This window comes from Somniosus microcephalus, unplaced genomic scaffold (genome assembly GCF_052327205.1).
Source record: "Somniosus microcephalus isolate GS21.2 unplaced genomic scaffold, FLI_Smic_1.0 unresolved_chr1, whole genome shotgun sequence".
Lineage (NCBI taxonomy): Eukaryota > Metazoa > Chordata > Chondrichthyes > Squaliformes > Somniosidae > Somniosus > Somniosus microcephalus.
The window spans coordinates 122318165-122333617 of NW_028225179.1; the positions used below are offsets into that span (position 1 = coordinate 122318165).

The 15453-nt window shown below is 47.7% G+C and overlaps 1 protein-coding gene across 1 annotated transcript; it reads right to left on the reverse strand.

The window, feature by feature from the left end:
• Positions 1–309: 309 nt before the first annotated feature.
• Positions 310–1398, reverse strand: LOC147095784 (putative G protein-coupled receptor 139). Its single transcript, XM_085974012.1, has one exon. The coding sequence runs from the start codon at positions 1198–1200 to the stop codon at positions 310–312; it is 891 nt and encodes a 296-aa protein (XP_085830138.1). The 5' UTR covers positions 1201–1398.
• Positions 1399–15453: the final 14055 nt, after the last annotated feature.

Here is a 15453-nt window from a genome sequence, read left to right on the forward strand (position 1 = left end):
CAGAAGCAATATTCCCAATGAGTCCCTGATGTCCTCACACATGAAGCTGATGGCAAGTTCCCATTATATCTCTGAAAGCTTCGGCCATCGGGTCCGTAAGGGATTTTCTACATTATGTCAAGGGCCAATGGGTATCCTTGTCTGCTGTGTATTCCTCTCAAGATGTCTCCTTGCAAATAAGGGAAGTGGGACAACTGGTGATGTGGTGGGATGAGAAAGAACGTGCGGAACCTGCCTCAGCCAAACTGATCAAGCAACAACAAGCTGGATACCGGGAAAGAGGGTTTATTTTATGTGCAGTTACTTTCATTACTTGCATAATTTAAGAATGAGAATAAACGGGTATTTCACCATATTTTTCACCTCCTCCCGGAATCTCCTCTGGGTCAACGCATAAATGCAGGTGTTTGTGCAGGAGCTCAAATAATTCAACAGAAGGGTGATTCTGATCGCCAAATAAAGCGAGTTTGAACCATTGAATGTAATTATCTCCGTAAGACTGACAGAAATGTGTATCATAGTAACTGGCGCCGTCAACACAATAAAACTCCCCGAGATAGTGAAGAGCAGAATGATGGATTTTCTTCGGTCCTTCATCTCGGGATCACTGCTGCTCTCCCCAGTGTTGCGGCTCTTCAGGGCTCTGCGAGCTCTACTGGCCACTAAGATGTGCCTGGCAGTGAGAGAGTTCAACAGTAACATCGCAGGGTATGGAAGTAATGGGGAAGCTAAGGTACTAATCCACTTGTAAGCTACCCATCTCGGCGAAGAGACATATCCCGTTACTGTACGACAGCCCCACTCTATATCCCCAACAATATAGTAGGGATTAAAACGGAAATTAACTGGAATGTTTATCAAAAAGCTGAGCACACACACCGCAGTTAGAACCACAGTGGCAATTCTTTCGGTGCAAAATTTTACTTTTACTTTCTGACAACAAATGGCTATGAAGCGGTCAAAGGTGAATGACAGTGTGGACCAGACAGAGAGTTGGCTACTAACTACTTGTATAAAGGCAGTAAGACGACACGTTATGGTGTAGTTCAAGAAAGAATGCGGGAAATGATACCGAAAGATGCTTTCCACGCTTACATTGAAGAGACAGACCATGAGATCTGCTATTGCCATAGCCACCATGTAATGAGTGATTCCTTTGGAGAGGCCGCACTTTCCCCGGGACAGGATCACAATTGACATCAGGTTCGCTGTAAACAATGGAAAATCAAAACAGAGGAATTAAAGAAAATCACACCCGCTCGGAATTGCGTATTTTTCGAATTTATCCACTTATGGGATCTGGGCGTCACTGGCAAGGCCGGCATTTATTGCCCATTCCTTATTGCCCTTGAGAGGGTGGTGGTGAGCCGCCTTCTTGAACTGCTGCAGTCCATGTGGTGAAGGTACTCCCACAGTGTTGTTAGGTAGGGCATTCTAGGATTTTGACCCAGCGACAATGAAGGATCGGTGATATACTTCTCAGTCAGGATGGTAGAAACCTAGAAACACAGAAATAAACAGAGAAAAATAGGAGCAGGAGTCGGCCATTCGGCCCCTCGAGCCTCCTCCGCCATTCAATATATCATGGCTGATCCTCTATCGCAGTACCATATTCCCGCTCTTTCCCAACCTCCTTGATTCTTTAAATGGCGTGTGACTTGGAAGGGAATTTGTCGGTGGTAGTGTTCCCATGTGCCTGCTGCCCTTGTCTTTCTAGGTGGAAGAGGTCGCGGGTTTGGGAGGAGCTGTCGAAGAAGCCTTGGCGAGTTGCTGCAGTGCATCTTGTAGATGGAACACACTGCAGCCATGGTGCACTGCTGGAGGATGGAGTGAATGATTAAGGTGATGGATGGAGTGCCAATCAAACGGGCTGCTTTGTCCTGGATTGTGTCGAATCGTGAGACCGAAGGCATGTTACTGAAACCGATCCCTCCCTGGGTCTCCCTGGGTGCGTTTCTGAGTCAACAAGTACCAAAAATAAAACAGAAAATGCTGGAAATATTCAGCAGATCAGGCAGCATCTGTGGAGAGAGAAACAGAGTTAAGGTTTCAGGTCGATGACCTTTCGTCAGAACCAAGTTCACTCGCTGCTCTCTGCTCATTTAACTGGCCTCAGTCGAGAGAAAAAACCATGAGTGCAGCTTAAAAGTTGCTGGAAATTGGCCACTCATTTGTCACACATGATTTGAGTGACAGCTTCAAGATTTCTTCAATGATCTTTTGGGAGACCCATTACTGATCAGAAGCCTTTTCATTGTGTTAAGGTAGAGAACACCGTTGATTAAAATAGACCCTAAGCCGCTTCTTTGATTTCATATTCGGACACAGAAGGTGTAATTTTAACATAAGGATCGATTGGAGTGCAGGTGTTGTAGACCATCGACTTCAATGAAGAGTACAATCGGTCGGGGAGTAAGACCAGCGTTGCACCCGCTCCCGTCCATTTCCCCAAGGCCGGGTTATGTTAAAGTTGCCCACAAATTCAATTCACAGCGTGAGAAAAGTTTAGTGAGTCAGGGGAAACAAAATCTTGGGAGAGAGGCACGACATGAGTGTCCACATCTGTAAGAGAAAAAAGACAGGTTAAAGTTTTGCGTGGTGTGCCCAGGCATCTTAGATCTGATCATCACTCTCAGTCCAGGCATCAGATTGGAAGGCATCTCACAAAGGAGAAAACTCGCTTTCAGGGAGAACTCGATTATCACCAACGTTGTCATTTTAAATCAATTGAGGAAAAGTGAGAGATTTTTATTCAATAAATTGTGACCATTAATTGGCAAAGCAAGGAACGAAGACATGGAGACAAACCACACATGGAGAAAGCAGCAACACATTCAAATGACGGTCCACTTAATATATACTTACCGGGAACACCAACAATGACAAGAATGGGATAGCAAATCACTGATTCGTCGAGAACGGCGGAGTGTCCCATTTCCTGCATGAACCAGAGAATCGTGGAAGCCAATTGCTGGTGTTGGCCACAAAGACACTGCAAGTAAACAGTCGCTGTTTTATACACGATCCAATCCTCCCGGGGACACGGTGCTCTTACATAAGGGCTCGCATTAGCTACGGGCCTTCGAACAAACACATTACAACATATATTTTTTCCAAATCAATGGTTAAAGTGCACTCAATGATTACTTGATTCAAGCAAAGGAAAATCAGGGGCGGCACTGGGCACCGGGCCTAACGAATCCCACACCCAGTCTCTCAATCTGTTATACGCTGCCGCATCTTGGTGACAAGGTGCTTTGATTCATTCTCCAAAGGCTCCACCGCTTCAGTTATAAAATTAAAAGGTGAAATAAAGGAGAAGGGGGAATAAAATATGACCCCGTCCGTTAGCATGACACAGTCAAAGTGTACATGGTAACCAGACAAAAACCTGAATGTGATAGAGCAAATCGTATTGACTTCAGGAGGGACAATACCGAAGTTGGGAGGGGAATTAAAGCAAAGGCTGCATCTTTCATTCAAGTGCAAGAGCCATTAAGGAGCCATAACCCAAGCACCACAGCCATCCGCCCCTTCAACCACCATCTGTCCCACCTGTGACAGAGACTGTAGGTCCCGCACTGGACTCATCAGTCATCAGTCACCTGAGAACTCATTTTTAGTGTGGAAGCAAGTCATCCTGGTTCTGCGGGGCTGCCTAAGAAGAAGAGACCAGTGGAGCACGGTCGACCATTGAGTGAACCGTCGTTCCCCGAAAGGTTATTTGATCAATGTCTTTTAAAAGTGCACTGTACCTAAAGGCTAATGATCTGCAGCCTCACCTCCAATAACAAGTGCATGGAGCTCATGGAATTCTTTGTGATGAAGATTGAGACCATCTCTTCAGCTGCCTCTGTCGCTATCCTCCTTTCCCCTGGCCCACCAAGCCAAACTTCCCCGAAGGCTCTCCCGCTGCCTCGCCCTGAACTCGCAGCTCTCTCTATTTTCTCAATTTCTTGCCTCATGCCCGCTCCGAGTTCATCTTAACTCTGAGACCCAACTCCCGCTCCCTCGATCCTATTCCCATCAAACAACTGACCACCCAACTTCCCTTCCTGGCTCCAATGTTAGCGGATATTGTTAACTGTGCTCTCTCTCCTCAGGTACTGTCCCCCTTTCCCTCAAATCTGCCAGCATCATCCCCAGCCTCAAAAAACAACCTTTGACCCCTCCGTCCTTACAAACTACTGCACCATCTCCGATCTCCCTTTCCTCTCCAAAATCCTTGAAAGTGTTGTCACCTCCCAAATCCGTGCCCAGCTTTCCTGCAACTCCATTTTTGAATCCCTCCAATCAGATTCCTTCCCCTGCCACATTACATAAATGACTCTTTCTAAAGTCATAAATTCATATGTGATTGTGACTGTGGTAAGCTATCCCTCCTCATCCTTCTCGACGTATCAGCAACCTTTGACAGGGTGCACCACACCATTCTCCTCAAAAGCCTCTGCTCCATTGTCCAGCTGGGTGGGACTGCTCTCCTCTTGTTCCATTCCTATCAATCGAGTCATAGCCAGAGAAACACTTGTGGCAAAGGCCATAGCTAGAGTTCTGATCACCACATTACAGGAAATATGTGACTGCACTAGAGATGGTACAGAGGAGATTTACGAGGATATTGCCTGGACTGGAGAATTCTAGCTATGAGGAAAGATTGCACAGGCTGGGTTTGTTTTCTTTGGAAGAGAGAAGGCTGAGGGCAGACTTTAATGAGTTGTATAAAATTTTGAGGGGCTTAGGTAGAGTGGACATGAAGGACCTATTTCCCTTAGCAGACAGGTCAACAACCATGGCATCATAGATTTAAAGTAATTGTTAGGAGGTTTAGTGGGGAGATGAGGAGAAATTTCTTCACCCAGAGGTAGGTGGGCATCTGGAACCCACTTCCTGAAAGTGTGGTAGAGGCAGAAATCCTCAACACATTTAAAAAGTGCTTGGATGTGCACTTGAAGTGCTGTAACTTACAGGGCTATGGACCAAGAGCTGGAAGGTGGGATTAGGCTGTATAATTTTTTGTCGGCCGGCGTGGACACGATGGCCTGAAATGGCCTCCTTCCGTGCTGTAAATTTGTATGATTTTATGATTCTTCCCATGACTGCAGCATTAGCTTTGAGTCCCCCAAGTCATTTGGCCCCTTGTATTTCTCAGGTACATGCTGCCCCTCAACGACATCATCTGATAAAATCTTCTGATTCCAAATGCATGCCAATGACAACCAGCTCTACTTCACCACCACTTGTCTAGATCCCTCCACTGCCTCTGATCTGTCACCCTGCTTTTCTGACATCCGGAACTGGATGAGCAAAAATTTCCTCCAATTAAATAACGGGAACACTGAGGTCATTGTCTTCAGTCCCTGCCACAAACAATGTTCCCTTGCCACTGACTCCATCTCACTCCCGAGCATCTGTCTGAGGCTGAACCACTCTTGGTGTCATATTTGAGCCTGAGCACAGCTTCCGAACTTATATCCCCTCCATCATCAAGACCACCTACTTCCACCTCCGTAACATCGCCCGACTCCGCCCCTTCCTCAGCTCACCTGCTGCTGAAACCATCATCCAGGCATTTTTTTTAACCTCCAGGCAGGACCATTCCAATGCTCTCCTGGCCGCACTCCCACCTTGCACCCTACATAAATAGAGCTCATCCAAAGCTCTGCAGCCTGCATCATGTCCAGCACCAAGTCCCGTTCACCCATTGCCCTTGTGCTAGATCAGATAAATCAGCTCCCAGTCTGGCAATGCCTCGCTTGTAAAATTCACATCCTTGTTTTAAAATCCCTCTGCAACCTCACCCCTCCCTACCTCTGTAACCTCTTCCAGCTCGATAACCCCCCGATATCTCTGTCCCCCTCCAGTTCAGGCCCCTGGAGCATCCCTGATTTCAATCGCCCCAACATTGGCAGCAGTGACTTCATCTGTCTGGTCCCTAAGCTCTGGACTTCCCTCTCTAAACAAAGAGTAGGAATAAATGGGGCTTTTTCGGGGTGGCAGGCGGGTGACTAGTGGGGTATCGCAGGGATCAGTTCTTGGGCACCAGCTATTCACAATGGCCCAGAAATTCAGGTCTCCACGGGTGAGTATGCATGGGGTACTCACCCGTAGGCCCAATGGAAGTGCCAGTTTCCTGCATGCACTGGGGATGTGCGGAAGAGCGGTTAATCTGTTCCCCTGAAAGGAGGGGTTAAGAGGTCGAATGCTTGCGCAGTAGAGGCTGTGAGTGTACATCGAACTTCGGTTTTTTTCCAGGTTTCTCCGGGAGGGTAAGCCTGCAGAATTTAGAAATGTAAAATGCAGGCGTAAGGCCTGCTTTTTACAAGGTAAGTGGTGAATTAATTAAAATTAAAACATTTTTTCCACAGGTTTATTATTTTTAAATACTTTAATGCAACGTAAGTTTATTTTTAGCCCCGTTAGAAAATAAAATTATTTTTTTCAAAAATTTAAATGATTGTTTAAAATAGTTATTTAATGTAATTTATAGGTTATTTTAAAAAAGTGATTTAAAAAAAAATGTATTTGAAGATTTAGTGCTTCTTTGGGGCCGTAGTATTTAAAAGTCTTGACAGCACTTCCTGTCAGACTTATGAAGGAGCAATCCATGCTCCGATTGACTCCCCATGGCCCACATGATCCCAGGGGACGCATCGAACTAACTGCGCCCCTGGGATATGCAAGCACTGCACGCCGGCAGCTGGACCAGGTCCCGGATCGGAATTCCACGGGGGCCCACAGCTCAACAGCCGGTGCGCTAGGTAAGTGCAGATCGGGGGCTTGAACCCGTGGGAAGCCGCCAACCCAAATTTCTGGGCCAATATATATCAATGATATCGATGTGGGAACCAAATGTAATATTTCTAAGTTTGCTGATCACAAGAAACTAGGTGGGATTGTGAGTTGTGAGGAGGATCCAAAGAGGCTTCAAGGCAATTTAGACAGGTTGAGTGAGTGGGCAAATATATGGCAGATGCAATATAACACGGATGAATGTGATGTTCACAGAATCACAGAAACCCCACATTGCAGATAGAGGCCATTTCGGCCCATCGAGCCTGCACCGACACATATCCCACCCTATCCCCACGTGTTTAATCCCCCTAACACTAAGGGTCAATTTATCATAGCCAATCATCCTAACCCACACATCTTTGGACTGTGGGATGAAACCACTTCGGCAGGAAAAACAGAAAGGCAGAGTATTATTTAAATGGTGATAGATTGGGAAATGTTCATGTAGAGAGGGACCTGGGTGTTCTTGTACACCAGTCATTGAAAGCAACCATGCAGGTGCAGCAAGCAATTAGGAAGGCAAATGGTATGTTGGCCTTCATTGCAAGAGAATTTGAGTACAACAGTGTGGTAAACCACTGTTTGTATTCCACTGTGTACATGCCTGTACATGCCTCGACTGACTCCTCCCACGAGTCCAGGTATAAAGGTGACTGCTCCACAGTCCCTCTGTATTCTGGACCAGTCGACAACTCGAGGCACACCTTCATTCTCTTGTTAATAAAAGCCTGTTGGTTACTCGCTTAATCTCAGTCTTTTGAATTATTGATAGCGCATCAATTTTATTAACAGAATTTTTATAATGGAGAAGATCCTCACACCAGCATGCCTGGACTTAGATCATCGGGAGGCGGACTCATCCACCAAGTTTACTCACTGGCTTAGGTGTTTTGAAAAATTCCTGATCGCCTCCGCTGCAATGGTCTAATCGGACGAGGACAAACAGGATGTCCTGACCTCCAAAGTGAACCACCGAGTGTACTCGGTCATCCAGGATGCGACCTCGTACGCGGATGCTATCAAGCTCCTCAAGGACCAGTACACACGCCCAGTGAACGAGGTGTATGCTAGGCACCTCCTGGGGAGTCATAAACAACAACCTGGGGAATTGACCGAGGAATACCTTCAGGCACTGTCTGTGCTTGGCCGGGCCTGTGGTTGTAAGGATGTAAAGGCCGCCGTGTACACAGAGGAACTTATCCGGGATGCTTTTGTAGCAGGCCACAGGTCCAATTACACCCGACAGCGACTGTTGGAGCAGAGTGACCTCGATCTCAACAAGGCCTCTGAACTCGCACTATCATTGGATGCAGCCTACCGGGGCATGGATGCCTACACCTCTGCACCGTGGACACCGCAGCGAACGACAGCCTGGGACACGGTAGGACCGTCTCATAGCGCCATGCCACCCCAGCCACATCCCAGCTATGGCCCAACTACCGCAGCAGTGTCCCAAGGCCAGACAGCAGTGCCCCAAGGTCAGAAATGTTACTTCTGTGGCCAGGCCAAACACACCAGAGCGCGCTGCCCGGCGAAAAATGCGATCTGCTCGGGCTGCGGGAAGAAGGGACACTACGCCAGCATCTGCAGAGCCAAAGCCACCCCGAACCCCAGCAGCGCCGCATGTAGGCCGTGCGGGCCACCATCTTGGTCCTCCCCAGCCATGTGTGAACCACCGGAACAGCAGCCATTTTGGACGCCTCCAGCCACATGGGGATCATGGACGCCGCCATCTTGGACGACAGCCGGGACACAACAGGCCCCCAACACCACCTCATCTGATACCCGCAGCGACACACCGACCCCTACGCTGGCCTCCGTTATGCACCAACTGGCCCGGTCCACAATGGACATTAAGGTAAATGGTCACGAAGCAATCTGCCTTTTTGACTCTGGGAGCACGGAGAGCTTCATCCACCCCGACATGGTGCGGCGTTGCTCTCTCCCAGTCCTGCCTGCGCACCAACGGATTTCTATGTCCTCCGAGTCCCAGTCGGCGGACATTGGCGGCTACTGCGTGGTGACATCCGTAGTAGACGGGACTGTGTACGATAATTTTAAACTTCTGGTCCTGCCCCACCTCTGCGCTGCCGTTCGACTGGGGTTAGATTTTCAGTGCCACCATAAAAGTGTTATGATGGCGCATGGTGGACCCCTCCCCCCACTCACAGTCCGCAGCCAGCAGCTTTAAAATTGCCCGCCGCGCACCAGGTGCAACCTCTCCACACTCAGAGTCACCCCCCCCGCACTGTTTGCTAAGCTCACCCCCGACTGTAAACCCATCGCCACAAAGAGCAGGCAATAAAGTGCCGGGGACAGGGTTTTCATCAAAACCGAAGTGGAGCGGCTCCTGAAGGAGGGGATTATTGAGGGCAGCACCAGCCCCTGGCGAGCCCAGGTTGTGGTCATTAAGACCGGCGAGAAGCAGCGCCTGGTCATCGACTACAGCCAGACAATAAATCGCTACACTCTGCTGGACACTTACCCACTCCCCCGCATAACTGATATGGTCAAACAGATAGCGCAATACCAAGTCTTCTCGACCATTGACCTGAAATCAGCGTACCACCAGCTCCCTATCCGCCCTGAGGACCGCCAGTATACTGCATTTGAGGCAAACGGCCGCCTCTATCACTTCCTTAGGGTTCCCTTTGGCGTCACCAATGGGGTCTCCGTCTTCCAAAGGGAGATGGACCGGGTGGTCGATCAAAATGCGTTGCAGGCCAACTTTCCCATATCTGGGCAATGTGACCATCTGCGGCCATGACTTGCAGGACCATGACGCAAACCTCGAAAAATTCCTCCGCACCGCCCAACTCCTGAACCTGACGTATAACAAGGAGAAGTGCATATTCCGCACAACCCGCCTCGCCATCCTTGGCTTTGTTGTGGAACACGGAGTCATCGGTCCCGACCCTGACCGGATGCGTCCCCTTATGGAACTCCCACTGCCCCACTGCCTCAAGGCCCTGAAGAGGTGCCAAGGGTTTTTCTCCTATTACACCCAGTGGGTCCCCTACTATGCGGACAAGGCCCGTCCGCTGATCAAGTCCACCTCCTTTCCCGTGATGGCAGAGGCCCGCTTAGCCTTCCACCGTATCAAGGAAGATATTGCCAAAGCCACCATGCACGCAGTGGACGAATTCATCCCCTTCCAGGTGGAAAGCGACGCGTCCGACTTTGCCCTGGCCGCTACCCTTAATCAGGCGGGGAGACCCGTGGCCTTCTTTTCACGAACCCTCCAGGGCCCGGAGACCAGACACTCTGCTGTTGAGAAGGAGGCCCAGGCTATTGTGGAGGCCGTGCATCATTGGAGGCACTACCTGGCCGGAAAACGATTTACCCTGCTCACTGACCAGCGTTCAGTTGCTTTTATGTTTAACAACAAGCAGAGGGGCAAAATCAAAAACGACAAGATCTTGAGGTGGAGAATCGAACTTTTCACCTACAATTATGAGATCTTGTACCGACCCGGGAAGCTCAATGAACCCCCGGATGCTCTATCGTATGGCACCTGCGCCAGCGCTCAGATCGATAGACTGCGGGCCCTCCACAATGACCTCTGCCACCCGGGGGTCACCAGGTTCTTCCACTTCATCAAGGCCCACAACCAGCCTTAATTAGCTTTGAGTCCACCAATATCTTTGGCCCCTCCTATTTCTCAGGTACATGCTGCCCCTCAGCGACATCATCTGAAAAAATCCCCTGGTTCCAAATGCCTGCCAATGACAACCAGTTCTGCCTCACCACCACCTCTCTAGATCTCTCCACTGCCTCTGATCTGTCACGCTGCATTCCGACATCTGGGACTGGATGAGCAAAAATTTCCTCCAATTAAATAACGGGAACACTGAGGTCATTGTCTTCAGTCCCCGCCACAATCTCTGTTCCCCAGACATTGACTCCATCTCTCTCCCTAGCATCTGTCTGAGGCTGAACCACTCTTGCTCTCATATTTGAGCCTGAGCACAACTTCTGACACCCATATCCCGTCCATCACCAAGACCGCCTACTTCCACCTCGGTAACATCACCTGTTCCGCCCCTGCCTCAGCTCATCTGCTGTTGAAACCCTCATCCAGGCATTTTTTTAACTTCCAGGCAGGACCATTCCAATGCTCTCCTTGCTGGACTCCCATCTTGCACCCTACACATATTGAGCTCATCCAAAGCTCTGCAGCCTGCATCATGTCCCGCACTAAGCCCCGTTCACCCATCACTCTTGTGAACGATTACATAAATTGGCTCCAGGTCTGGCAATGACTCGCTTGTAAAATTCACTTCCTTGTTTTCAAATCCCTCTATGGCCTCGCCTCTCCCTGCCTCTGTAACGTCCTCCAGCTCGATAACCCCCCGAGAACTCTTTCCCCCTCCAGTTCAGGATCCTTGAGCATCCCTGATTTCCAGCGCCCCTTCATTGGCAGCAGTGACTTCATCTGTCTGAGCCCGAAGATCTGGAACACCCTCCCTTAAAAGAGTATGAAAAAATGGGTCTTTTTCGGGGTGGCAGGTGGTGACTAGTGGGTTATCGCAGGGATCAGTTATTCACAATATATATCAATGATTTGGATGCGGGAACCAAATGTAATATTTCCAAGATTGCTGACAGCATGAAACTAGGTGGGATTGTGAGTTGTGAGGAGGATGCAAAGAGGCTTCAAGGCAATTTAGACAAGTTGAGTGAGTGGGCAAATACATGGCAGATGCGGTATAACGTGGGTAAATGTGAAGTTATCGACTTTGGTAGAAAATCAGAAAGGCAGAGGATTATTTAAATGGTGATAGATTGGAAAATGTAGATTTAGAGAGAGACCTGGATGTCGTTGTACACCAGTCACTGAAAGCCAACATGCAGGTGCAGCAAGCAATTAGGAAGGCAAATGTTATGTTGGCCTTCATTGCAAGAGAATTTGAGTACAGGAGCAAGGATGTCTTACTACAGTTATACAGGGCCTTGCTGAGACCACACCTGTAGTACTGTGTGCAGTTTTGGTATCCTTACCTAAGAAAGATTATACTTGCCATAGAGGGAGTGCAGCGAAGGTTCAGCAGACAGTTTCCTGGGATGGCAGGTCTGTCGTATGAGGAAATATTGGGTCTACTAGGCCAGTATTGACTAGAGTTTAGAAGAATGAGAGGGGATCTCATTGAAACGTATAAAATTCGATGGGTCTAGGCAGACTGGATGCAGGGAGGATTTTTCTCCTGGCTGGGGGTCTAGAACGAGGGGTCACGGTCTCAGAATACGGGGAAAGACATTTAGGACTGAGATGAGGAGAACTTTCTTCACACAGAGTGTGGTGAACCGATGGAATTCTCTACCCCAGAAGGCTGTGGAGGCCAAGTACTGAATAGATTTAAGAAGGAGATAGATAGATTTCTAGACACAAAAGGCAACAAGGGGTATGGGGAGAAAGCCGGAATATGATATTGAGATAGAAGATCAGCCATGATCATATTGAATGGCAGAGCAGGCTCGAAGGGCCGAATGGTCTACTCTTGCTCCTATTTTTCTATGTCTCTATGTTTCTAAACCTCTCCGCCTCTCCACATCTCTCTCTCTCTTCCTTTAAGATGCTCGTTGAAACCGACTTCTTTAAAAAGCTTTTCAAAACGTGTCCTAATGTCTCCTTATGTGGTTCGGTGTCAAATTTTCTTTGACGGTCACTCCTCTGAAGCACCTTGGGAGGTTTTACTACATTAAAGATGCAATATAAATGTAAGTTGACGTGCAAAGTAAATCAAACAAACTGCACTGATCCCATGCCTACAATGGGATTCAAAACAACAAACAGGAGGGGAGCTACATCAAACTAACCAGTGCATCTTTTTTGGTCAATGACCAGATTAAATACGGACCGGAAATTTGAGAATAATAATGCAGTATTCAGCATTCTGAAAATACTGGAAAATTGTGTTCGAGAGGTGACATTAATTACCTACACACGAAGTAAATAGCTCACTGCATCATAAGAGGTTTCTGCAATTGACTGAATGGGGAGAGGGGGGATTGGAGAATACTTTCCGTGTTTAACTATTTCTGCTTTGCTTTTGCTTTTTTTACTCTGCCTTGTTCATTCTCAGTGTCGGTATGTTTCTGATTCTTTCCTCGTGGATTTATTTCTATTTTTCTGGAGGAACTGGAGGAGCGGGGGTTAAACTGCAGCCATTCCATTTTCAGCTCTTGTTTTTTGTCCAGTCCAGGTTTGAAGTTTGTCTTGTGTTAGAACGTAAGAACATAAGAAATAGGAGCAGGAGTAGGTCATGGTTGGTCATCCACCTCAACTCCATTCACTCCCCCAATCGCCATATCCCTTGATGCCCTTACTAGTTAGAAATCCATCGACTTCTGTTTTGAATATAGCCAATGACTGAGTATCCACAGCACTCTGGGGTAGAGAGTTCTAAAGATTCACCACCCTCTGTGTGAAGAAATGTCTTCTCATCTCAGTCCTGAATGGCCTACCCTTTATCCTGAGGCCGTGGCCCCTCGTTCTCATCTCCACAGCCAAGGGACACATTCTCCCAGCATCCACACTATCAAGCCCTGTAATAATTTTATCTGCTTCAATGAGATACCCTCTCATTTTTCTGAATTCAAGAGAATACAGCCCTAGTTTGTTCAATCTCTTCTCATACGACAGTCCCGCCATCCCAGGAATCAATCTCGTGAACCTTTGTTGCACTCTCTCCATGGCAAGTATATCCTTCCTTAGGTTAGGAGACCAAAATTGCACACCGTACTCCAGGTGCGGTCTCACCTGTACTCTTTAGTCCTGGACTCAAATCCTCTGTAATGAAGGCCAGCATACCACTTGCCTTCCTAATGGTTTGCTGCATCTGCACATTCACTTTCAGTGACTCATGTACAAGGACACCCAGGTCCATTTGAGCATTTGCATTTCCCAATCGTTCACCATTTAGGAAATACTCTGCCTTTCTGTTTTTCCACCAAAGTGGATAACTTCACATTTAACCTCATTATTTTCCATCTGCCATGTTCTCGCCCAGTCACTGAGCATGTCGAGATTCCTTTGAAGCCTCTTCACATCCTCTTCGCAATTGACACTGCCACCTAGCTTTCTGTCATCAGCAAATTTTGAAATTTTACCTTTAGTCCCCTCATCCAAAGCATTGATATAGATTGTGAATAGCTGGGGCCCAAGCACCGATCCTTGTGGTACCCCACTTATCACAGCCTGCCATCCTGAAAATGTCCCATTTATCCCTGCTCTTTGTTTTCTGTCTGGTAACCAATTCTCAATCCATGCTAGTATATGACCCTCAATTGCATGTGCCCTAATTTTGTTCACCAACCTTTTGTGTGGAACCTTATCGAAGGCCTTCTGAAAATCCAGATACACCACATTTACCGGTACCCCTTTGTCTATTGCACTAGTTACATCCTCATAAAACTCCAATAGGTTTGGCAAACAGGATTTCCCATTCATAAATCCATGTTGACTCTGCCCAATCTTACTATTAGTTTCTAAGTGCCCAGTTATTGCATCCTTTATAATAGATTCCAGCATTTTACCAACTACAAGTCTGTAGTTCCCCGTTTTCCCTCATTATTCTGGTTAATTTTCGCTGTACCCCCTCCAAGGCCAATATATCCTTCGTGGGGTGTGGGACCAGAAATGAGCGCAATACACGAGGCAGTGTCAAACCAGAGCTCTCTAGTGGAATTTTTTTGAGGATGTAACTGGTAAAATTGATAAGGGAGAACCAGTGGATGTGGTGTATTTGTTCTTTCAGAAGGCTTTCAATAAGGTCCCACATAAGAGATTAGCGTGTAAAGTTAAGGCACATGTGATTGGGGCAAGGTATTGACTTGGATAGAGCACTGGTTGGCAGACAGAAAGCAAAGAGTTGGAATAAATGCGTCTTTTTCCGAGTGGCAGGCAGTAACTAGTGTGGTCCCGCAGGGATCAGTCCTTGGACCCCAGCTATTCACAATATATATTCATGATCTAGACAAGGGAACTAGATGTAATATCTCCAAATTTGCAGATGACATAAAGCTGGGTGGGCGTGTGTGCTGTGAGGAGGATGCTGAGAAACTCCAGGATGATTTGGACAGGTTGGGTGATTGGGTAAAAGCATGGCAGATGCAATATAACGTGGATTAATGTGAGGTTATCCACTTTGGTGGCAAACACAGGAGGGCAGATTATTATCTGAATGGCAATAGATTGGGAGAAGGGTTAGTGCAACGAGACCTGGGTGTCCATGTGCACCAGTCGCTGAAGGTAAGCATGCAGGTGCAGCAGGTGGTTAAGAAGGCAAATGGCATGTTGGCCTTCATAGCGAGAGGGTTTGAGTACAGGAACAAGGATGTCTTGCTGCAGTTATACAGGGCCTTGGTGAGACCACATCTTGAGTATTATGTGAAGTTTTGGTCGCCTTATCTGAAGAACGATGCTCTTGCCGTGGAAGGAGTTCAGCAAACATTCACCAGGCTGATACCTGGGATGGCAGGAATGACATACGAGGAGAGATTGGGTCGATTGGGCTTTTACTCGCTGGAGTTTAGAAGAATGAGAGGTGATCTCATTGAAACTTATAAAATTCTGACAGGACTGGATAGAATAGATGCAGGAAGGATGTGCCCAATGGTCAGGGAGTCCAGAACCAGGGGTCAGAGTCTAAGGATAAGGCG

Coding starts and splice junctions, on each gene's coding strand:
- LOC147095784 (XM_085974012.1), bottom strand. CDS start 1,200: ATGTCAATTGTGATCCTGTCCCGGGGAAAGTGCGGCCTCTCCAAAGGA.